The sequence below is a fragment of the Tenrec ecaudatus genome, chromosome 7 (genome assembly GCF_050624435.1).
Source record: "Tenrec ecaudatus isolate mTenEca1 chromosome 7, mTenEca1.hap1, whole genome shotgun sequence".
NCBI lineage: Eukaryota > Metazoa > Chordata > Mammalia > Afrosoricida > Tenrecidae > Tenrec > Tenrec ecaudatus.
This window is the reverse complement of record NC_134536.1, coordinates 53,937,926-53,961,678: the sequence shown is the minus strand read 5'-3', so window position 1 is coordinate 53,961,678 and position 23,753 is coordinate 53,937,926. Positions and strand designations below refer to the sequence as shown.

Below are 23,753 nucleotides of genomic sequence, written 5' to 3'. Positions count from 1 at the left end.
TTCCTTATTCGATGTCCAAATTTCACATGCATAGAGGCAGCTAAAAAGACCATGGCTTGAATCAGGACCACCTTAGTACTCAAAGTAACATCCTTGCTTTTCAACACTCTAAAGAGGTCTCATGTAGCAGATTTACCCGATGTAATGTGTCATTTGATCTCTTGACTGCCGCTTCCATGAGCACTGATTGTGGATGCAAGCAAACGGGAATCCTTGACGACTTCGATCTTGTCTCCCTTTACCATGTTACCTCCTGGTCCAGTTTTGAGGACTGAGTTGTGATCCATATCCAGGCTGCAATCCTTGATCTTCATCAGCAAATGCTTCAAGCCCTCCTGGCTTTCAGCAAGCAAGATTGTGTCATCTGTACATTACAGGTTGTTAATAAGCCTGTCTCCAAGCTTGATGCCCCAATTTCTTCATATTAGCCAGCTTCTCTGATTATTTGCTAAGCATGCTGATTGAGTAAGTATGGTGAGATGAAGCAATACTGACATACACACACCTTGCCTAAACCATGCAGTATGCCCTTCCTTGTTCCATTTGTACAGTTGCTTCTTGACCAGGTACAGGATCTGCATGAGCAGAATGTAGTGTTCTAGGATTCTCATTCTTCTCAACTATACCCACAGTTTGTTAAGGCCCACACAGTCCAATACCTTAGCATGGTCAATAAAGCACAAGTAACTATCTTCTGGCATTCCCTGCATTCAGTCAAGATCCATCTGACATCAGCAATGATATCCTTTGTACCAGGTCTTATTCTGAATGTTGCCTGAACCTCTGGTAGCTCCCCAGCAACATACTGCTGAAACCATTGTTGGTTTCAACAAAATTTTGCTTGCATATGATATTAATGATATTGTTTATAATTTTAGCATTCTGCTGAGTTACCCTTCATTGAAATGAATACAAATATGAGTTTCTTGCCATCAGTTGGCCAAGTAGCAGCTTCCCAAATTTCTTGGCATAGACGAGTGCATGCTTCCAATACTTCATTAGCTTGTTGAAACATTTCTATGGACATTCCAACAATTCCTGAAACCTTATTTTTGGCTAATGCTTTCAGTGCAGCTTGAACTTCTCTCAGTGTCATTGCTCTCTTGAAATGCTTGAATGTAGACTACTTCGTTTTGGCACGGTGACTTGTATTCTTGCCATCTTCTTTTGATTCTTCTGCATCATTCAGTATTTTGCCCATAGGATCTTTCAGTGTTGCAACTCAAGGCTTGAATTTTTTAATTCTTTCATTTAAGATATGCTGAGTGTGTTCTCCCCTGTTGATTTTCTAACTCTACATCTTTGCACATTTCATTATAACATTTTACTTTGTTTTCTCAAACTGCCCTTTGAAATTTTCTATTCAATTTTTTGACTTCATTATTTCCTCCATCTGCTTTAGCTGATATCCACTTTGACCTTTTCTTCCTTGCCTGTTGTTTTTAAGGACCTTTTGCTTCCTTCATGAATGGTGTTCTTGATGACCTCCCATAGCTCACCAGGTCTCCTGTCATCAGTGTTCAAGGTATTAAATCTGTTCTTGAGATGTTCTCGAAGTTTAGGTGGAACAGACTCAAGGTCATACTTTGATTTTTGTGGACTTGTTCTAATTTTCTTCAGCTTTAACCTGAACTTACATATAAGCAATTGATCTGCTCCTTTTTTCTGAATTCCCTACTTCAATGAACCACAAACTGGGTTGCTTAAAATAACAGAAATTTATTCTCTCTCTGTTTGGGAGAGGACAAGCCAAAAGTTAAGGTGTTGGCAGGCGAGGTTCCTCCTGGAGGTTCTGAAGTAGAAACATCTAGTGCCTCTCCTCATGAAAGCCACCAGATGGAGGCTGCTGGCCATCTTCTGTGTCCCTTAGCTTGTAGATGTTATCACTCCAGTCTCTATCTCAATCTTCATCTTTCCAGTTTCTCAGTGTGCTCACATTGGCTTTTGGACACACCCCAATACAGTATGATGTCACCTTATCTTTAATTTCATCCGCCAAGATCCTATATCCAAGTAAGGTGACATCTTGAGGTTTGGGGTGGACGTGAATGAGAGGGGTGACATGAACTAAGCCCCTACAGGTTGCAACCAATGTATTTCCCAAACAGGAACGGGTGTCGTACTAACCCCGCCCTCTTCCTCACGCTGCATCAATCCTGTCATTCCCACTTCCTTAGTCCTCGTCTCTTTGCCGTGCTCTCGTTTTCATTTTATTAACGGCCTGGTGCTCTACAGCAAAGTCCTTTGATTCCTACCGAAGCACAGGATGACCCCATTCATTACTCGCTTTACTGCGCCTGTTCTGAGCAGGTAAATGTGCCCGGGAAAGTCACACAACAGGGCAAACTGGTTGCACCGCAGTTGTGATAACTAACTCCAAGTAGGTCCCCCGCACTGCCCTGCAGCGTTTCGATTTCTGCGGCCTACTGGCCTGCCTATTCCCTGCTCCATAGCCACTGCAGACTGCTCCCACACTCTCCAAGCTCTCGTGCGCACCCAGGTTCAGCAATCTACTCTCGCTCCAATTTCCATGTTACAATCTTAAGGCAGAATTCTTTCTCTCTTTGGAAACTTTGGTGGGTTTTGTGGGAGATTTTCTGTACTTTTCTTTTTTGCTGTTGTTGCTGTTCTTAAGGCCTGCCACGGATTGAAGGAGGCTCATTCACATTATCAAAGGTAATCTTTACTTTCAATAAAAGTCATTACACAAAAAAACCCCTTAACCTCCCCTCACCTACTCTTATCATCTCTCTCTTTCTCTTTCAATTAAGGTGAGTCTTATCTACCTGTCCATCCAAAGGTTGGTGGTTCAAATTAACCCAGAGGTGAACTGGAAGAAAGGCCTGGTAATCCACTTACAAGACATTGCAGCCATGGAAGTCCTAGGGAGTTCAGCTCTACTGCGACACATGGGGTTGGACTCGACACTGCAGCAGCCGGTTTGGTGCTTCTGTCAACCTGTACTTTGGATTTCACCTTCCCACAGAACCCTGGTATCTATTACCCTCCTCTTTCCATAGCGCATTCAACTTTCCCCTCAACTAGATGCGTTCCACTCGAGAACAAACAAGCCCAAGCTTACTTCTTAGTTAAAAACAGGAGGAAAACACTTTCAGGCACATGCACTTTCTTGGCCTGTTTTCTTTCTACGTCCTTCCTCCCCCACCAGACCTTCCATAAATGTGCATTTGTTGAAAGATGGATTTCCTTTGGGCACCTTTCCTATTGGCTGTAAGGCAGGAATAACAAGGCTGAAGCTATCTCACAGAACTACTGTGAGAATTAGTGCCGATCAGTATGCAATTGCTCCGCCAGGTTGGCATTATCATTACTACTGCCACCTCCCGTTCATTCAGCCAAGCTGTCAGGTGCCGAAGACTGACCCGTGGGACTCACCCTGATTCCCTCCTCCTTCCATTCCACCTCACCCCTAGCTTTTCAGTTCTGTCTTCTGAGTATGTTCCTCCTTCTCGACTATTGGATTCCACAGCACCATTATCTCGGGTCCCAGGCTTCCTGCACTCAGTGTTATCATTCTCCATAGAGTCGTCCAAGTCAACGATTTTTACCCTATCTGAGGTTACGATCAGCTTTAAGGCACACTGATGCTTTCTCAACATTAGGCAAGCATATTCCCCAGCCTAGAAAGCTGTGCAGGTATGGCCTCCACCTACCTTTCCAACACAGCTAGCATCTCAGTTTGCCCTCGGCTCTCCATAACAACATACGACTCCTTTGTGGTTCAATTGTGTTATACACTGGCATGTCACAGGCGCTTCCCACCTCTTGCTCCCTCTACTACTGTTGAGAGACACTCCCATTCGACTCTCAATGACCCCATGTGACGGAGTCCAACTTCCTTGTAGGGTTTTCTTCTAGGTTAGAATCTTTTTTTTAATCATTTTATTGGGGGCTTGTACAACTCTTATCACGAGTCATCCATACATCCATTGTGTCAGGCACATTTGTACATTTGCTGCCATCATCATTCTCAAAACATGCTTTCTACTTGAGCCCTTGGTATCAGCTCATTTTCCCCTCCGTCCCAGCCCCCCTCCCTCATGAACCATTGGTTATTTATAAATTATTGTTTTGTCATGTCTTACAATGTCCAGCATCTCCCTTCACTCACTTTTCTGTTGTTATCCCCCAGGGAGGAGGTTATATGTAGATCCTTGTAATTGGTTCCCCCTTTCTACCCCACCCTCCCTCCATCCTCCCGGTATCGCCACTCTCACCACTGGTCGTGAGGGGATCATCCATCCTGGATTCCCTGTGTTTCCAGTTCCTATCTATACCAGTGTACATCCTCTGGTCTAGGCAGATTGTAAGGTAGAATTGGGATCATGATAGTGGTGGGGAGGAAGCATTTAAGAACTAGAGGAAAGTTATATGTTTCATCATTGCTACACTGTACCCTGAATGGCTTGTCTGCTCCCCATGACCCTTCTGTAAGGGGATGTCCAGTTACCTACAGATGGGCTTTGGGTCCCCACTGTGCACTCCCCCTCATTCATAATTATATGATTTTTTTGTTCTGATAATGCCTGATACCTGATCCCTTTGACACCTTGTGATCACACAGGCTGGTGTGCTTCTTTCATGTGGGCTTTGCTACTTCTGAGCTAGATGGCCCCCCTTGTTTATCTTCGAGCCTTTCAGACCCCAGATGTTATATCTTTTGATAGCCAGGCACCATCAGCTTTCTTCACTACATTTGCTTATGCACCTGCTTTGTCTTCAGCTATTGTGTCTGGAAGGTGAGCATCATGGAATGCCAGTTTAATAGAACGAATCTTTACAGAAAGAATTCCTGGCACTACAATGGCTAAAATGCTGGTCTATTAAGCAAAAGGCCAGTGATTCAAACACACCTACATCTCCATGAGAGGAAGGGCTTGGCAATTTGCTCCCAGAAAGATTGACAGCCGTAGAAACTATATAATGTGGTTCTCCTCTGTCCTGTTGAATCAGAATCAACTCAACAGGACCCCCAACAACAACCATCTTACTGGAGCAGATTGCAGGCTTTTCTCCTTGCTAGGGGAGTTTGAACTACCAAGCTTCCAGTGAGCAGCCCAGCGCTCCACTAATGCACCATCCAAGTTCCTCACACTTTATGTCCCAGCTCAGTGGGCAAGCTTCCTTTGAACCTCAAAAAGAGGCTCCCATTACTTAATCTAATCTCTCTTCAAAATTCTCTTTAAAGTATTATTTCACATATGTGATTATTCCCCCCCAGCAAATTCTCCCAGTGGAATACAAGCTCCCTAACAGCAATACCTATGTCTGTTTTTGTCTGTCCTCACCCTGCATCCCCAGTACCTGATATAGCACCTAACAATAGACCGCAATACCACATACAAACCCGCCCACTGCCATCACATCAATTCCAACTCACAGCATCCTCGTGGATGTATTCCAACGCTGTAAATCTTGATGGAGCATAGAGTGCCAACTTTCTCGCACAGAGCAGCTGGCAGGTTTGAATCAGCAACCTTGCCACCAACAGTCCAATATTTTACCAGACAGTGTCACCGGGCTCCTCAATAATATATACCGAGTTAACATTAAACCTTCAAGTTGCAAAACAGGGAAAGGGTAGTACACCATCAGGTCACTATCACTGTGATTCTAGATCAAAGTTAAAAGTTTCTCCACTGATGGAGGTGAACAGTAAATTACTTTAATAAGATGTACTAATAAGATGTAGCAATCGCTAAAGAAAAGGGAATGTGATAGTAAGATACATTGTTTTAGCAAAGTGTAAACAGCTGAAAACTGTATTTCAATGCAAAGAGGAGAGTTTTTCTAAAGTACTTGTTTCTTAACCCTTGTTCTATTCCAAGACAAACCTACCACTGCTGTTACTACTATAATTATTTCTATGCTGACCAGTATTAAGACTCTAGCAGTTGCTACCAACTGGTCTACCATGGCGGGTGTGGAGTATAAGAGAGCTGTGAGCAATTTGAAATAATGCCATCGCAAAATATTCTGATACTTTCTGTCTTCCATTTCCCTTTAAAGACACCCTCCTTCAGCTTCACTAGTGGGACAGAGACTGCAACTCCACATTTTGCCCAAGGATGAGTCCTATGAGGCAGAGGTCAGACATGCCACTACCTCCCAACTTCCTTTACCCTATTTTGTTTCCTTTACTCTATTTTAACATCAACCATCCCTTCCACAACACTCTACTCTGCTGGGTTGGAGAATTCATTGCAATGGCTACACAGAACTCACAGAAAATGCTCAAGAATATGGCATTAGAGAAACCAGCAGGTTATGAAATGTTTAAGATAGTTATTGTAGGCATCTCTCGCTCTGGTCCTTGGCCTCTCAGTCATATGATCCGTTGGCCTCTACCCTGCTCAGGATTTCGTGCTGATAAATACCCACTGTGCAAGCCAGCCCCCTATGCAAATGCATTTTGATCTCACACATCCTGTGGGCCAAGAAGCCCACTGCTCAGTCTCATGGGCTCAGTGATGCTCCTCTGCTCTGTCTCATGGTCTACTTGCTGCAGCCTCTTGCATCTCTCTCTGTCATCGCCATCACTTCACAGAGATCTCACATGCACTCTGATGGTGGCTGTTCTTTCTTGATGGTCATGGGACTCCTCTCTTCCAGCTTCTGAGATGGCTCACTGATATACCCAGCAGAATGGAAACTGACAAATGTCCTCTACTAGTGGCTCGTACATCTTATTTGTGTGAACCTACCCAACCATTTGGTGGGAATTACAAAGACACGGCTAGATGAACCAGACCCGGCAATTTCATTTCACAACACCTATATTCTTTACTATGGAAAGTAGTAGTCAAGTGAATGCCATTTACATTTAACTTAGAAATGGAATTTAAGGTTTATTTTTTGGCAACAAGAATTTCCTGACTGAAGTTTAACCAATTTAACGCCCCTATATACTTGTGTATAAGCCAAGCACATTTTTAATGCATTTTTTGCTGGCAAAATTAGGTGCCTCAGCTGATATTCAGGTCAGCTTGTACCCTAGTATATGCAGTATATAATAAATTACCCATACTGAAAGTATCTGTATTATATAAAAATATTTATTGTGGTAACATAGTTTGAAGCATTTGTTTCTAAAACCACTGAAAAATGGCATACATTTATCAAACCCACGGCCCTCAAGTTCATTCCAACTCAGATCCTGTGTGAAGCTCCTCACACTATAAATGTTTACAGTAGCAGACTACCTCATCGTTTTGAACCACCAACTTTTCGGTTAGCAGCTGAGTGCCCAGCCCACAGTGCTCCCAAGGCTCCTTAGATCCAATAATACCAGAACCAAGCCCAGTGCTGTTGAATAAAGGGGTTCTGAGGCTGTAAGCCTTACCAGGAGCAGACAGCTGCAATGTTCTCCTCCAGAACAGCGGGGAGTTCAACAGTCCAATGCTTACCTGACAGCACCGCCAGCCTTCCTGCATATTACACACAGCCTCAAATATTGTTTCCCTGGTCATCTTCTTAAATGAATAGAACTATCTAAAGTTAGGGAAAGGTTACAGAAATCTATAAACTCTAGGCCTCTGAGGATTGCTAACACGACATACAGCAGCTCCTGAATTATACAAGTGGACTCGACAGATCGATTATGAGAGGCCATGGACATTCTTGCCTCGGGAGCACAAAACTGAGTCCATAAAAACGGCAGCACTCACTAAACTGGTTAAGGTTAATACTATAGGCAGAAGCCAACTATAACTAACCATGCAAGGAAACAAATTTCAGAAATGCAAATGGAGTCCATCTCTTTCTCTCCACACGTTCTAGGACCTTTAAACCAAGGGTTCTCATATGTGGAGAAAACGTACTCTCACACTGCGATCTTCTAGCATTTCTTATTTTGAGAACTAGCACCACCTGCTAAGCCAGAAATTGAAGTCAGAATAGATCATTTCTAAGGGGAAAAAGAGCATGCATAATTTATTACAGCTTTGAATACTCATCTAAGATGTTTAAAGATGAAAAAAAAATGAGTACCACATCCTACTCACAGAATGAGCCTGTCTCCAAAATTAGATTTTAAACCTGACCTCAGAATATCACTGGTTAATGTTTCTGCAAGTCTTTTAAAAAAATAAATTAAGCAATTGTTGCCATTTTTTTTAAAAATGTGCGAATCCACAGAAGATCCTTGTAGCTGTCCATGATTTAAAAGTTGTTGTGTGACAAAAGCTACTCTGGCTGTGTGTGATCAAAGCTAAACTCCTAGTGTCTAGAAATCATCAAATGCACACCTAAAAAAGGTCCCCGGTCAAAAAAATAATCAAGGTATTTTCACTGACCCAGATGACTACCTTCACATCGACACTTTCTTGGTCACCCTTTCAAAAAAAAGGAATGCATCTTTTTACCTTGCATCAGAGAAGGGGCAGAACACGTGCAAACCAATGTTAATCAGAGACTGCAATACTTTCTTGGGACTCCACCCCCCTAACCCCCCAAGAAAGAGGGAAAATGCTGACCACTATGCCCAGGGAGGATGCGCACAGGATATTCATATTGGTTGGGATCCAATGGGTGGTCTCAAGTATTATAACTGGCAGCAGCAAAGATTTCTTAGATAAGCTAATGCTGAAAGAGCTTTGCCTGCGACTAATTATCCTGTTTTTATCTACTTTTAAATGACAGACCCTTATTTAAATTGCCAAAGGAGAAAATGCTTCTCATGAAATTATTTAATAATGGTAATCTATCATGATTTCCAAATGCTCTACTGATCCCCTCATTTCATTCTTCTGTTCAGCATGGTTTTTAGTTTTCGATGTGGGTTATTTTTTTGTGTGGGGGAGGGAGGTTGAGGGGCCACCATCACTCATCCACACCCTCGTCCAGATTAGAGAATAAATCAAATAATTTTTAAAATCCAGCCTCAAAAGAGAAATCCAGACTTTGCGACATAAACTACAAATAGAGAAAACTCAATGTTAGAGGCCCTTCGAACAACTGATGCTATATCCGTCTGTAATTTAAGGACCAACTGCGGTGGTAAAGCAAGAAAGACAACGTTACCTTCGTGGTGTCCCACCAAATTTCCCTAAGAGCTCTGATCAAATTCCCCTACATAGTACATGCCTGGGGAGAAGCCGCTGTTTCTGCAAGCAGAGACGCTGAGCGGGGGCAGTGACAGCCATCAGGGTTGTACCTGCCTGGTGAGATGAAAACCTGCTTTCTCAACATCTCAAATGGCAAAAGACGGCGAAGGCATGCACTCTTCTGACCGAGAAATTTCGAGCTCGTCTTAGGTTTGTGCACGTAATACGTGCAGGGAGCCTCGGTCTAATAAGTTCCTGTTTCTTCCTCGCTGCGATAAGGAAGGTGGATGCAGGACCCCAGAGGCCGACACGTTGGTCGGCGCCCCTCCCTCTTCCCCCACCTCCCTCAACTCCTTTCTTCACACAGGGACCCACTCACTCTCCATTCCCGTCCCTAGCCCAGGTGGCCCAGGGGGGCAGTTTTCTGGGGTTCTTTCACTGATGCATCTAAATGGGATCTGACGCCACCGGGCAGCCAGGGACGGGATGCGGGCCCGCCGGCGCCCGCCGCTCACCTCTAGCTTGTGGTTGATTTGGGACACAGTCTGGGCTTTATGGCAGAGCTGCGCGAAGCAGGAGCTCAGGCTGGTCATCTTCTGTCGCCCCTCGTAGGTGATGTCTGCCTGGTCCGGGTCGATCTCCCCCAGGAGCAGATCCACATCCACGAAGGCCTTATCGAACTCCTTCTCCAGCACCTCCAGCCACCGGAACATGGACACCCCGCCCGGGGAGACCCCCACGGCGCAGGGGGCGCCCCCAGAGCCCCCACTGGCCCCCGCCGGGCACGGGCCACCCGTCGACATGGCGCCGCCTAGGGCCTCCCGCCAGCTGCGGGCCCCCGCCACCCACCCTGCACGAGGGGCACGGCTGGCACCGAGCGGAGCCCCCGCACGCACGCTCCGTCGCACCCGGCGCTCCCCTCGTGCGCGCGGCCAACGCCGGCAACGCAGCCCCGGCGCGACACGGGCAGCGAGGCAGAGGCGGCGGCGGCCGTGGCAGCAGGAGGACCAGGGACCGTCCCACCTCCGTCCCGCGCCCGCTGCGCATGCGTGAAAAGGGAGCCCGGCGGGACGGGGACCGCAGGGACGGAATGGGCGGGGCGAGGATGCGACCTTGGCCTATGAAAGGCCTGCGCGCAGGGCCAGCTGTCTGCAGCCATCTTGACAACTGGCAAACTCTTTAAGTTGGACTCCCCAGAAAGAGGCACGAGGCGTCGCCTCCAAGTTGGGAACCCCCAGGGGAAAGAAGGCCTCCACGTCGTGTACAATGACAGTTTGCACGCATTCGCCTTTACGGCGCACGGACGCCTTCTAAAGTCCGGGAAAGTTGCCGCCATAGTGTCCGGATGTCGGGAATGGACAGCGTGGCAGGGCGGCGCGCGCATGCGCAGGGGCCACGTTTTACATTTGCCGTCCCAGTTCCTGTTTAGGGTGGGGTGATGGACACCTCGTTCCTTCCAGTTCCTGTGCAGTGGGGTGGGGGGGTGCACTGCTCCGTGAAACGAAAACCCCGCCTGCCCTGCCGTAGGCTACAAAGTCGATGAAATCCATCACGCGGTCACTACGATCGAGTCCATTCCGACCCATCGCGACCCTATAGGACGGAGCAGAACGGCCCCTGTGGGTCTGTAACGCTGTCCATCTCTATGGGAGCGGAACGGCTCCTCTGGCTCCTGAGCGCAGGGGCTGGTGGTTTGCGACTGCTGACCTTGCGGGGAGCAGTCCAAGGAGGTCTCACTGCGTCTCCAGGCTTCCTTCGCCCACTAACTGCCATCTGGGCAATCCCAACGAATCGCGACGCTGGAGGAGAGGGGAGAACCTCCCGGTGGGGGGGTTCCAGGGACGAACTCTAGGAGAGTAGAGTTGTGGGTTCCAACTACTGACCTTGTACTTAGCAGCCCAACACGTAACTACGGAAGAGCCCAACTCAGCGCCGTGGGGTGGATGCCCGCTCATAGTGTCCTTACAGCACAGGGTAGAACTGTGCCCGCAGCCACCCTCTACAGTGTGACCCCGAACTCTGGATGGGAACTCCTTAAAACTGCAAGGTAATCAAGGGTGGCTCAGTTAATAGAAGCCCTTTTGTCCCAAGAGTTAGGGAGGTCTGGGTTCAAATGTTAGCGTTGTCACCCCCGAGTTCCAACGGCTTGATTGTATTAACTTCAGAACATTTTTTTTTCATTCGGTAATAAGGTGCTTAGAATGAATGTGTCGAGAACTGGCTTCAGCGCTTATTGTTACACCACAGATCATACGTTTCTAAAGCAGCTATGTGAACATGTGCGAAGTCTGGAAGGAATATCAATTATTTAGTATTCTCAGAGGTGACACCAAAACAATAATACCGATTTTAATGGCCATTCTCAAAATAGGGCTGTATTTCCCTTCCAGTATAACTCTGAGGTCGACTTCTTTTTAAAACCACATATTGGGATACAAAGTGGTTATTTATCATTGACCCTTGAGCAACCTGGGTTTAATTGCATGAGCCCACTTATACACAGATATTTTTTAAAGGACACGTGACACAAATAATTTCTGTGTGGATGGTTTGTCCCTCCAGTAAATTGCCTGTCACGGTGCAAAGTGTTCTCTCACTGTTCTCCCATGTTTTCATCATGATTGCTGCCACACTATAATCCTTGGATACCACCATGGAGCCGATGCCCAGTGCCACTAGTGATGCTGAAGGTGCTTCCAGAAGCAGAGAAAGTCACGACATTACAAGAAAGCGTTGAATAGCTCTATATGTACTATAGACGGAGGTCTGCAGCTGCGGATGCCCACCATACCAAGATGAATGGATCAGGCCTACGGATCGCTGTGAAAGAAGAACAGGAAATTCCTCCCCCATTGTTTGTATCGTGTCTAGTCTCTTAAGAGTTTAATCTGTACACGCTAACAATTCATGTTGACACAGGCCAGTTTTTATCAGCCTGTTGTTCAAGGGTCAATGTATGTGTGTATACGTGTGTAAATATACATCTATAAGGGTGCTTAAAAATATTGCGAAAAATGAAACTAAATGGTAATGGATTATAATAGTATGTTTAGTGTTACTTTGTAAGTCTTTATGAAGGAAGACACAAACATAAGGGCATTGAATGCTGAGCCCTGCCTGGGACACAAGCACGCACACATGCACCCTAGACATGAACCTCACTCAAGCAGGGCTCATGGGTTAATGAGATTACTAGACCTTATTTGACGATTGCAACACACCTGGCAAGGCTCAGTGGCGGCCCTCTTTGCCATTCTACCAACCCTCTCTCAACTCTCCCTTCAATCGTAGCCCCGTCCCGGAAAGTGGAGAAGCCAGCCTGATTAGAGTAGGCTGGGAGGAACGATCTGTGCTATGTTGCCTGAGGGAATCTTTCACTGGCTGACTATACAGAAATTTTCTGTGTACCAAAATCAAAACCAAATCTACTGTGGAGTTGATTCTAACTCATAGTGACCCTATAAGAGCAGAACTGGTCTGTGTTGGGCTGGGTTTTCTAGAAAAGTAAAACAAGTGATGGTTTATATATTTTGTGTGTATTTATTTATATCAAGAAAATCACTCACACAGTTGAAGAAGTGACTAAGTCCAATCCAAGTACATGAGTAGATGCTAAGTCTGCCCCTGACTGGAGTAGCAGCAGCAGCTGACGAACCTGGAAGACCACAGGCTGGTTGATGCAGAGGTGGATGGTTCCAAGCTTAGGAGTTCAGGCGTGAGGCTGCAGGGTCCAAGGCAGACAGGTCAGATGGAAGGCAGGACGGCAAGCTGCTCAAGGCTTCCAGGATCATCAGGCAATATGGTGTGGGCCATTGGCTCAAGTCCAAAGAATCAGAAGCGGCTGAGCCAGACTCAGGATCCACACCCAGCTGGTAGCAAACAAGCACCCCACAGAGTATACTTATAAAGGAAGTAGGCCACACCCTGTAGGAAAATTCTTTCCTTACCTGAATGAGGGAGTTGCATTCCACCCAATCATTTTACTGCATATTGAATACTGACAGCAGTTCCCACTATGGAGTTAATTACATTGTCTTGGGCAGCATCACAGGAGATTGGTGAGCATCAACTCAAGGGCAGTGGGTGGGTAATCATTTCTGAAGCATACCACATCTTTCTCCTAGGGGATCACTAGTGGATTCCAACCCCTGGCTTTTCAGATAGCAGCCTAGCACTTTACCCAATGCGGCTCCAAGCATCCTCCTCCACAGGACAGACGCTTCCAGTCAATCACTGTCCCTAACCGGCCCTGTGCCCCTCCCCCAGGCCAATGAAGAGCAAGGAATCACAGCTGTATTTTTGCTCTCTGGTAACTGCAGGGCAAACTAGCATCCGTCAATAAAGTCCTTTGACCCAAGCAAATTTAATTTAAGCAGAAAGAAACATAGGCCCCCTTGCCTCGAGCTAAAATAGAACACCTTCGTGCAGATTTTAATACACAATATACAGTGAAGGCGGCAATGTTCTCCTCACCCTGCCAACATGAACTTTGTATGTATTTTTGCAATATTCACATGAACATCCCTCCTACAGCTGCTGAGTACCCAGGCACTATTGCTATACGAAATGGATTTCCAGGACGGTGAGGGAAATCATTAGAAATTGGAGAGGGGCCCGTACATTGAACCATAATAATAATAACCACCAATTATCAAGTACTAAGTATTTGGTAGGCATTGTGCCAATTACTTAATTTCTTTGATCTTCACAAAATTCTGTGAGTTAGAAATATCATTCTTCTTTCTGGATGAGTCCCAGTTTACATAGCCTTTTGGCAAGATCACACAGCTAAGAAATGAAGAAGCTAGGGCTCCAATCTAGATATCTCCTCCCCGACCCCCACCCCCACCCCCCAACAGATTTGCTGTTGACCCAGGAGGCAGGAGAGCATCAAGAGCTCCTTTTATCCGCGTGGAAGCACCATTCTGAGTGAAAACGGCAAAGCCATCCAAAAGCAGTAACCTTGAAAATAAACAATAAGCCCAATGCAACTTTATTAACATCTAGTACAAATTATACAAACAGTCATGGTAGTGCTCATTTTTATTATAACTCCAGTTTATAAGGCCCAGACACACTAGAAAATACCTTTCTTCTTCTTTTTTTAAAATCTGGCTCGATTGTGCAGATGTGGCTGGAGTGCGTTTCAAGTGTGTTCCATGCTCTGCATGTCGACAGATGCCTCCGTTGTCGGGGTTGCAGGACGCAGCCCGACTTTCTGTTACAACCCTTCCAACTACAAGCCACACTCTCCGGGTCTTAGCACACTCTCCGCTCAGAGTGTCCTTTTTCATGACCACCCGATGGCTCTGTCCCTACGCGCTTGTCACTTTTGAAACTCTATGAGATGCCCTCTATGTACACCGGTAATCTTCTGCCCCCTAGACTGGTTGTTCAAGTTTGGAAGTGCAGACAAGAAAAAGCTGCCCTCGTTCGATGTCCAAGTGCTGCCATCTGTTGCCGGTGTGCTCTATCTGCATGTATTGCTTTCTCTACCTCCTCTGGAGTTCGGAATTGTAGTCTTAATACTTATGGGATTTATTTTCCCACGGATAATAAAATCATGATATTGTCTTTGTGACTGGATTGGCAGAAGCCTCCAAGAATTATTTCATGAATCATGCTTATGTGAGTTTTTTTTAAAGTCTTATATAATTTAAACATAACCATCTGTCACCAGATACTAAGAATAAGTAGTTCAGGAAAGTTTAAACCAAAAATAGTTCCTGTGATCTTCAAAAGAAGGAACCCTGGTGACGTTGCAGGTTAGACCTTGGGTGCTAACCAAAAGGTCACAGGTTCAAACCCATCAGTTGTTGTACAGGAGAAAGATGAGTCTTTCTGCTCCCATAAAGATTTACAGTCTCAGACACTGAGGTTGGTTGGGTTCTCTGGCGAACAAAGCCTGCATCCTCTTCCTGGTCATTGGTAATGAACAGATCCACTTGGGATTAAGGAAGGAAACTATCATGTATTGATCTCTACTTAATACTAGGCCGTGTACAAAGCTGCACATGTTTCATGTTAATTGCTAGTAACTCTACCAGGAGAAAAAGGAAAGCGATCTAAATATCAGGAAGTGACATTTGCTGATTAAATATTACATATTATAATATTTCAATACCTTTGCTTATGCAATTGATACTCATTAACAACACTGTGAGGAACGTTTTATGTTTTCCATTTTACACATGGGCTATCTAGGCCTCAAAGCAAACCCCCACCGTCTACTCAATGTCAACTCGTAGCCAGCCACCCATCTGCCCTTGTGGGTGTCTGCGACTGTGACTCTTTATGGAAGTAGAAAGCTTCATTCTTCTCCAAAAGAGCTGGGCCTCAGAAAGGCTGATACTACTTAAGTTCATCCAGTATCACAGAATGAACTGTGTCCTCCCAGAAGTCATGCCGAAGACCTAAACCGTGGTGCTTTTGGATGCACCCTTCTTAGGAAACGGGGTCTTTGACAATATTATCAGAAAGCATGAGGTCCTAATCCACTCTGAGTGATGTCCTTATAAAAGAGGGGGCGATATGGAAGGACTTCTAGACAAGATGCAGCTACAATTCAAGGAATTCATGGGGCCACCAGAAGCTATGAAAGACCAAAAGGGAGACTCTGGAGAGATCATGGCTCAAGAGCATGTTGATTCAATGTCCTAGTGTGCAGAACTCTGAGACAATATATTTCTGTTTTCAGAAACCACCCAATTTGATGCATTTTATTATTAAGTACCTAATACACCATACCTATCTTGTAATGGGAAGGTCAGCCCTCGGTATTGGCTGACTGGCAAGCTGACTTCTAACACTATTTCCTAGAAGGGTGAATTTGAGGATATTGTTTAACAATTCTCGAGTCTGTTTCCTTATCTGTGAAAAAGAATGTGATGGTAATTGTATCTCTCTTACAGGATCAATGTGAGGATTAAATTACTTAATTTTCACCAAGCACTTAGCTTGGTGGCTGGTACCTAACAAGTGTTCTTTTGGGTTTGGCTGTTGTTATTTAGAAGTCTTTTGGCAACTGTCCTAAAAGTACCTTAAAACAGGAACATTATTATATGATGAATTTTAGTTAACCTTTATGTGTGGATGGAGAAAAACTCGGCTTTCTACTCCCGTGAAGAGTTACAGTCTTGCAAACTCCAGGGGCAGTTCTCCCCTGTCTTATAGGGTCACTGTGAGTCAGCATGGACTTGGTAGCAGTGAGTCTCGCCCATGATGTGTCTATATGACAACCCAACTTTGAGTCTCTGCCCTTTGTGGGAGTATGTTTCAAGGTCTCCATCTTTTCTTTCTCTGTGTTTGTCTCTCGGCAATTAATTTCTTTTCCCCTATTTATTTCTGCTCTTCCCTCTCCTCCCTTTGTTTGTCTTCCCTACATAATCACCGAATAGATATCAAGTATATTTTTTATTTGTTGTAATTACCAAAGTGCTATTGCTTTTTCTTTTCTTTTTTAATCATTTTATTTGGGAGCTCTTACAGATATTATACCAATCCACAATCCAATTAGAACCAGCATAATTGTACAGTTGTCGCCACCATCCATTTTAAAACACTTTCTTCTTCAACTCTGATATCAACTCCCCTTTATCTCTCCCTCCCTTGTTGCTTGTTCTTTGTTTTAAATGGCCTGGATTCTTTTTCATTCATATTACTATATTTCACTTAAATTACCTCCCTTTCTGGATTTCTATTCTCTTGTGTTTCAGGAACTTGGTAAGTGTTTTCTAACTCTTATGATAGATAGATAGTACTTAAAAAGGAGGGGAATTGAATGTGATCCTTTGTATCATAAAAATTAGTTTTCCTCTGTAAGTTCAGTGTGAATCAGATTTTTTTAGTTTAAAGAAAAGAAATATTAATGGATATTTTAAAGAAGCTTAAAATCACTTCTGTGTAAAAAATATTAAAGTACATATAAGATTATTATCTGAAGTAAGGGGGAAATTTAAAGAGATAAAAGATAAAGGGGGCGCTTTCGGTGGCAGGTCTGGGGAAGGGGCGGCAGACGCCATGTCGGGCCGCGAAGGTGGCAAGAAGAAGCCCCTGAAACAACCCAAGAAGCAGAACAAGGAGATGGACGAAGAAGAGAAGGCTTTCAAGCAGAAACAGAAAGAACAAAAGAAACTGGAGGAGCTAAAGGCGAAGGCCACGGGGAAGGGGCCCCTGGCCAGAGGTGGAATTAAGAAATCTGGCAAAAAGTGAGCTGTTCTTGGTGGCTGAGGCAATGATGGCCCTTGATCCCGTTCCTATGTAGACATCTGGATTCCCTACTAGAACTTTTGTTGCCACTTATAGTTAGAATGAAGTGTTGTCTTGGAGCCTGCTGTACATTTAAGAATAAACTTTTGTAAAAAAAAAAAAAAGATAAAGGGAAAATAAAAAGAGAAGGCCAGATAAAGTTAATGAGAGAAGAGAGCAAAGAAGATTATGGGACTTGGAGAAGGAAGACTCAGTAAGAACCAGGGACCTTGAGCTATCAGCCAAGACCTTAGGACTTAAATGTTTATGAAAAACAAATGTTTTTTTTATTTTTTAAATCATTTTATTGGGGGCTTGTACAACTCTTATCACAATCCATCCATGCATCCATCCATCCATCCATCCATTGTGTCAAGCACATGAGAAACAAATGTTCTGTATACTCTTTGCGATAATAGGTGATGGTAGGCGGTGAGGGTAAAGGCACCTTTATGGGTTTAAAGGTAAACCCATAACGAACCTATGGGTTCTCATGCTGGCATCCTGACACCATCCTGATTTTTCAGTGTCTGAGGACTCATGAAATGATAAACCAGTTAACTTTTTCTAGGGAGATGGTCCAGGCTTCCATGCAATGCTGAAAATTATCCATAACCCCAACTGTTTGAAACAACCACGTATTTGAGAAATTGTAAAAATAAAAATAACGTTCCTACTTTTATCCTCCCTACTTCTGAAACACAGGATTTTCTCTGCCCACCCACGTCCATTATGTAAGTCATAAATGGAGAAGGCCTCCTTGTTGTGGGGCTGGTAGCAACGCCTTTGCCATTGAGTAAGTAAACGCATTGGCTCATTATAAACAGTTGTATGAGGCGTGGAGAAAGTCAGCAATATCTGTCACCATTTTACATGAGCTATGTGAAACCCATCGGCTGCTCCACAGGAGAAAGGTCAGGCTGTCTGCTCCTGTTAAGATTTACAGTCTTAGAAAATCCACCTTGGCTCTCTATGAGTCAGAATAGACCAGTGGCCCTGAAGTGTCTGATCAGGGGAAGAGTCTTGGAGTACTGTATTCATATATTTCTATTTGGAGTTCCTGCGTATTGCAAATGGTTGACAAATCTGGCTATTAGTTGAAAGTCAACGATTCCATTTCACAGAGAAGCATCTGAGATGAAAGGCCTGACGACCTAACTCTGAGAAGTCAGCCTTTGCAAACCTCCTGAGGAGGGTTCCACTCTGACAAACACTCTGAAATCAAGACCATGACAACTGGTTTGATTTCTAACATGGATTACATTTATAATACATATCCATGAATAGTTGGAATTGTTCAGCTAGACATGCTGAAGAAGTAATTCTGGGGATCCCAGAGTTTTTATTAACCTCCTTCTCCTTCAGAAAATTTCTATTCACAAAATTGCCCAGTCACTTCTCAGATACATACCTTTGACATCTACCAAAGAACACAGATAAACATATTTTTATATTGGTTCATGGCTGAAGGATAGTTCCAATATACATGTTAACATTAAAAAAATGTTTTAGAATACTTTTCCCCAGCCAAAAATGTCAAAACCAAACTTAATATTATCGAATTAATTCTGTAGTTAAAATTGGTCAAATAATTACAAAATATTTCCTCTGTTTTATAGGGTTTTATCCAACCTAAAAATAAAGCATAGCAACAATGATTTAAAAAAAATATTTAAAAGGCCCCCTGACTTTATTTCTATTCCCCTCCTCTCTCGAGGACTGATTGCATTTGCTTTCGCACTGGTTCCTGGCTACATTTTTCAGTCCCCTTTCCCACCGGAGGCTCCGGCCTGAGTTCAGCACTATCTAAACCCAGCATGGATCAACAACAGTATCAGGCTTGACTGGCTATTGATTCCTCCTCTTTCACTCACTGACAGGTCACTGTGTATTTCTCAGGTTGGCAGAGCTTACAGGTCAAACTTAAGTGTGCCCCACCCCAGTCACTATCACTGGTACTCCATTCCAGTGTAGTCACATTCCAATGCCCTCCCACATTCATTATCCCTTCTCTGCACGGAGACTGAAACATTTCTAATCAAATCTGTGCTGTTGGTTCCGATGTGATTCATGGCGACCCATGTGTGACAGAATCGAGCGCCCCGATGGTATCTTCTTGGCTGTGGTTTTTATAGAAGCAGATCACCAGGCTTTCCAAAGTGTAAGAATCCTTTCAAAGAGGTTTGGGGGAAAGTGGGGCGCTAACAAGAGTGAGTACGAGAGGATGATGTTCTGAAATTGATGATGGGGATGACTCCACAAATATTCTTGATATGACTGAGAGATTTAATTGTATGATACGTGAAGTGTATGCCAATAAAAGTATTTTTTAATTAAACCAGAAATGCACACACACAAAAGAAATTTAGCATGCTAGCCATATAAAACATATCCTCTATGGGTGAACATCTTTGTGTCTATTTTTTATATTATGATCTATAAACCATGATACATTTTTTATAAACAAAAGATAAAGTATCTAATTGGAATGTTTGGAGTACCCTGATTAAGGCGACAGCAAAGTATAGTAGAATGATTGTAAAAATAAGCATGTCACAATAGAAGTTGTGGGAAAACTGGGTTGGGCCCACAGTTGAGTGTAATTCACAGTGAGCCACGGTGAGCTGTAGAGCGTGCGAGTGGAGACTTCTGTAGTGACTGTTTGTCACTCACACATTTTTTGAGCCTCATTGCTCTGGATAGAAAATTCTCTTTAGTATGACTTGGGGGAAGGAAGTGTTCTCCCATGCTGAGCAGAAAAGTCAGGTAATCACATTGCCAGCCTGTGACCAATTAACTATAGGCATGTGACTAAGCTCAGCTCACCAGAATTTCCCACCTGAAATTGTTCGTCAGAAGGTAATGAGATAGAGAGAGGGGGACGGAGAGTGGAGAAGAGGGATGGTCTCTTCGGTTCCAGCACAGTAGCGTCCAGGGAGCATCCAGTGTCCCATCCAGTGGTAGAGGCCAGTGATCCAAGTTCTGAGATGGCAGTGCTACACTGGGTGTGATTTGGTTTTAGTTTCTGACATTATATCCTTCCTTTATTTTTTGCCTATTTCCAAACCAGACTTTCCCAGAATTCTGTGTACTACATGGCATTATTTCTATAATTTTATTTCCTGCTAAACCAACCAGATTTTATTTCTGCCAGTTGCAACTAATTACCCTAATTGATACAACTGACATTGGCTGGAATTTTGGCATGCCTAAATTAATTTCCTCTCTACCATCCGTCCTATGGAATAGGAATTATTGCCCATTTTACCTTCATTCTTCTTTTTTTAAAACCTTCATTCTTTGGAAGGGAAAAATTGAGGTTTAGAAAGATTATATAGAGAAGAATTTTTTGGTTTCATTTCAAATGTATACTTTCTTCTTTTTCAACATTCTACTCCTAAAGAAGTCAGCACATTTTAAAAGAATTATATTCACAATCATATTTCATTTAACACTTTAAAACTTTTTAATAAAACATTTTATTGAGGCTTTTACAGCTCTTATAACTATCCATAGATCAATTGCATCAAGCAGATTTGTACATATGTTGCCAATCATCATTTCCAAAACATTTTCTTTCTACTTGAGCCCTTGGTATTTGTATTAGACAGGATTCTCTAAAGAGATAAAACCACATTGCTGATAATTATATATATATATATATTTATTTATTTATTTATTTATAAAGATAGTTAGATATATAATTCAAGAAATAAACTGTTAAATTATATACAGATAGATAGATAATACAAGAAATGAACAGTTTAATTATAAAGCAGTACAAATGGCTCAGTGCAACTCACTCCCATGAGAGAGTTGTGAGACACTGGCAGTCCTTCAAGTCTTGAGGGTTGCCAGGTAGTCCTCTGTAGAGAGAGCTAGGCTATCTCAGCATAGGCAGAAAACAGCAAGGTGGTCTTAAAGGGACCTCAACTTATAGCAACACAGTCCACAAGTTAGGCATCCCACAGGTAGTGTAGCCTATAAATTGAGGCACAGAACAAGCAAGGCACCCACACACTGGTCTGATGATCAAAGAGCGAGAGACAAGAAAGGAGAGGCTCACGGAGCTATTTTATCTCTCCGCCCTTCAATTATTCCCATTTGTGTTTATCGGCCAGGTTGGCACCATAAACTAACTATCTCAGTATTAGCTCCTCTTTTTTTCTCTCCCTCCCTCACCTTTCCACCCTTCTGAACCCTTGATAATTTTCCAATTATTTTTATTTTCCTATTTTACACTGCCTGCTGACTCCCATCACCCACATTTCTGTTGTTCATCCCCCTAGGGGGGCCATCAGTTGTGTGTCGATCATTGTGATTGGTTCCCACTTTGTCCCTTTTCTCCCCCCACCTTTTCCCCTTACATTATCGCTACTGTCTTTATTGGTCCTGAGGGGTTTATCTGTCCTGGATTCTGTGTGTCAAGAGCTCTTATCTGTACTAATGTACATGCTCTGTCTAGCCAGATTTGTGAGACAGAACTGGGGTCACGATATCAGGGGGAGGGAGCATTAGGAGCTAGAGGAATGTTCTGTATTTTGCCGGTGCTATCCTGCACTCTGGTTGGCACCTTCCTTCCTTGTGATCCTTCTGTGAGGGGATGTCCAGTTGTTTACAGATGGACTTTGGGTTTCCATTCCAACCCCCCTCATTTGCATGGAAATGGTTGTTTGTTATGTGTCTTCTGATGCCTGATCCCTGATTCCTACAGGTTGGTGTGCTTCTTCCATGTGAACTTTGTTGCTTCCCTGCTAGATGATGACTTGTTTACCTTCAGGCCTTTAAGGTCCCAGGCATTGTATCTTGTAGTAGCCAGGTACCCTCAGCTTTCTTCACCACATTAGCTTATGCAACCACTTTGTCTTCAGCAATCATGTCAGAAAGGTAAGCCTTACAGAATGCCAGGTTATGAGAAGACTGGAGGGAGGACTTGAGTAGAGGCCCAGTGTGCGTCTGCTTGCTACCTTAATACTTAGCCTATAAATGTGTGAACATAGACCTATATCCCTATCATTATGTATTAATATATTTACATATGCACATATCTATGCTTATACCTCTATAAATGTTTTATTGCCCCCTAGTCATTTCCTCTATTTCCTGTTACTTTCCTCCTGTCCCACTAGCATGTTCCACCTTCATTCGGCTCTCTGTACTTCAGTTTTAGTGTGGAAATCAGTAGCTGACTGAGCCTTCTAGGCCCAGCTCAGCAAGAACTTGGCAGGCCATTTTCTGGGATTCGGCTTCCTGGCTGTCCTGGGAATGAAGGTATTGAATTAAATGATCCCTAAGGGTCTTTCAGGCACTTACTATGTAAGTGATTTCCAGCATTTACTATGAAACTAATAAAAATCATCAATTTGACAAAAACAGACTCGAATCCTCCTTACATTCCCAACAGGTATGGTGTGGGTAGGTCCGACTCAAAGCGACCCTAGGGGCAACAGAAGGAAACACTGCCTGGTCCTGTGCCATTCTCTGGCTGTACTGCTTCCAAGACAGACTTGTTTGTTCTTTTGGCACACTTCTGCAGATTCCTTTAATGCCTTCCAGGATGATTGCTTCCCAAACACGTACATACAAGATCTTAGGGATTCGGGGCATGGGGCCAACTATTTCTTGCCTTCTGCTTTTACTCATTCAAGGAAGACCAATATCTAATCGCATAGGGGCACACATTTTGCTTTTGCAGGTTTCCTTAGCAACAGTGCTATTGACATTTTGGACCACATCAACTCTGTCTCGGAGTGGAAGTGGAGAGCCGTCTGGTGCATTGTAGGGTGTTTAGCATGTCCTTCAAATGCCCCAGCGGGAGAAATTCTAGTACCATTGTACTGAACTTTCTCTGTAGTGAAAATGCAGTAAGATTTGCATTCTGCCTAAAAAACAAATTGACTTCTCAGCTTAATTTTAACAGCAGTGGACTTTGAAAGATATACATTGTTGATTTTTCAAAACATTCTAAGATATTTTTCATGTTCATAGTTATTTATGTTTATAATAAAATTTCTAAAACCTAGAAAATTCAAGAATTTGAAAGTTTCTCATCAAATTATGCTCAATTCCCTTGTTGGACTATTATTTATACATTTAACTATATATTTATGAAGACTATGAAATTATATGGGAAATAATATGAGGGTAAGTTAAAAAGTATCATTCCTGGGGTTCCACTTCAAACATACATGAGTTTATTCCAAATAAAATATGTTTAAACATGTTTCTGTAATCAGTGGATGGCTACAGACAAATTTTCTCAGTAATACCCTGGTCTCAGTCTCATTATGGTACCTTAAAAAAAGGCCCAGTCTGAACACTGGCTTTTAAAAACTGCTGGGGTAAATTCAAGGTAGACAGGTTGTTCAAAAGTTGCACCAACTGTTCTTTGAGATTCCAAAGGACACAGGATGATCCTGGGAGCTTATTATGAAGAAGTTT

The 23,753-nt window shown here is 43.5% G+C and overlaps 2 protein-coding genes across 2 annotated transcripts in view; one reads left to right on the top strand and one right to left on the bottom strand.

The window, feature by feature from the left end:
- GOPC (golgi associated PDZ and coiled-coil motif containing) overlaps positions 1-10,089 on the bottom strand; it is a 41,056-nt gene extending 30,967 nt beyond the window's left edge. The window contains exon 1 of the mRNA XM_075554627.1: positions 9,581-10,089. Coding sequence (XP_075410742.1) covers positions 9,581-9,868 — 288 coding nt within the window. The 5' untranslated portion in view covers positions 9,869-10,089. The remainder of the gene's footprint in view (positions 1-9,580) is intronic.
- A 6,976-nt stretch (positions 10,090-17,065) lies between these two features.
- LOC142452737 (translation machinery-associated protein 7-like) lies at positions 17,066-17,416 on the top strand. Its single transcript, XM_075553954.1, has one exon. It carries the CDS (start codon positions 17,085-17,087, stop codon positions 17,274-17,276), a length of 192 nt encoding a protein of 63 aa, XP_075410069.1. The 5' UTR covers positions 17,066-17,084; the 3' UTR covers positions 17,277-17,416.
- The last annotated feature ends 6,337 nt before the right edge of the window (positions 17,417-23,753 follow it).

Excerpts from the sequence above, each read along its gene's own strand:
- LOC142452737 (XM_075553954.1), top strand. The coding sequence starts at position 17,085 with ATGTCGGGCCGCGAAGGTGGCAAGAAGAAGCCCCTGAAACAACCCAAG.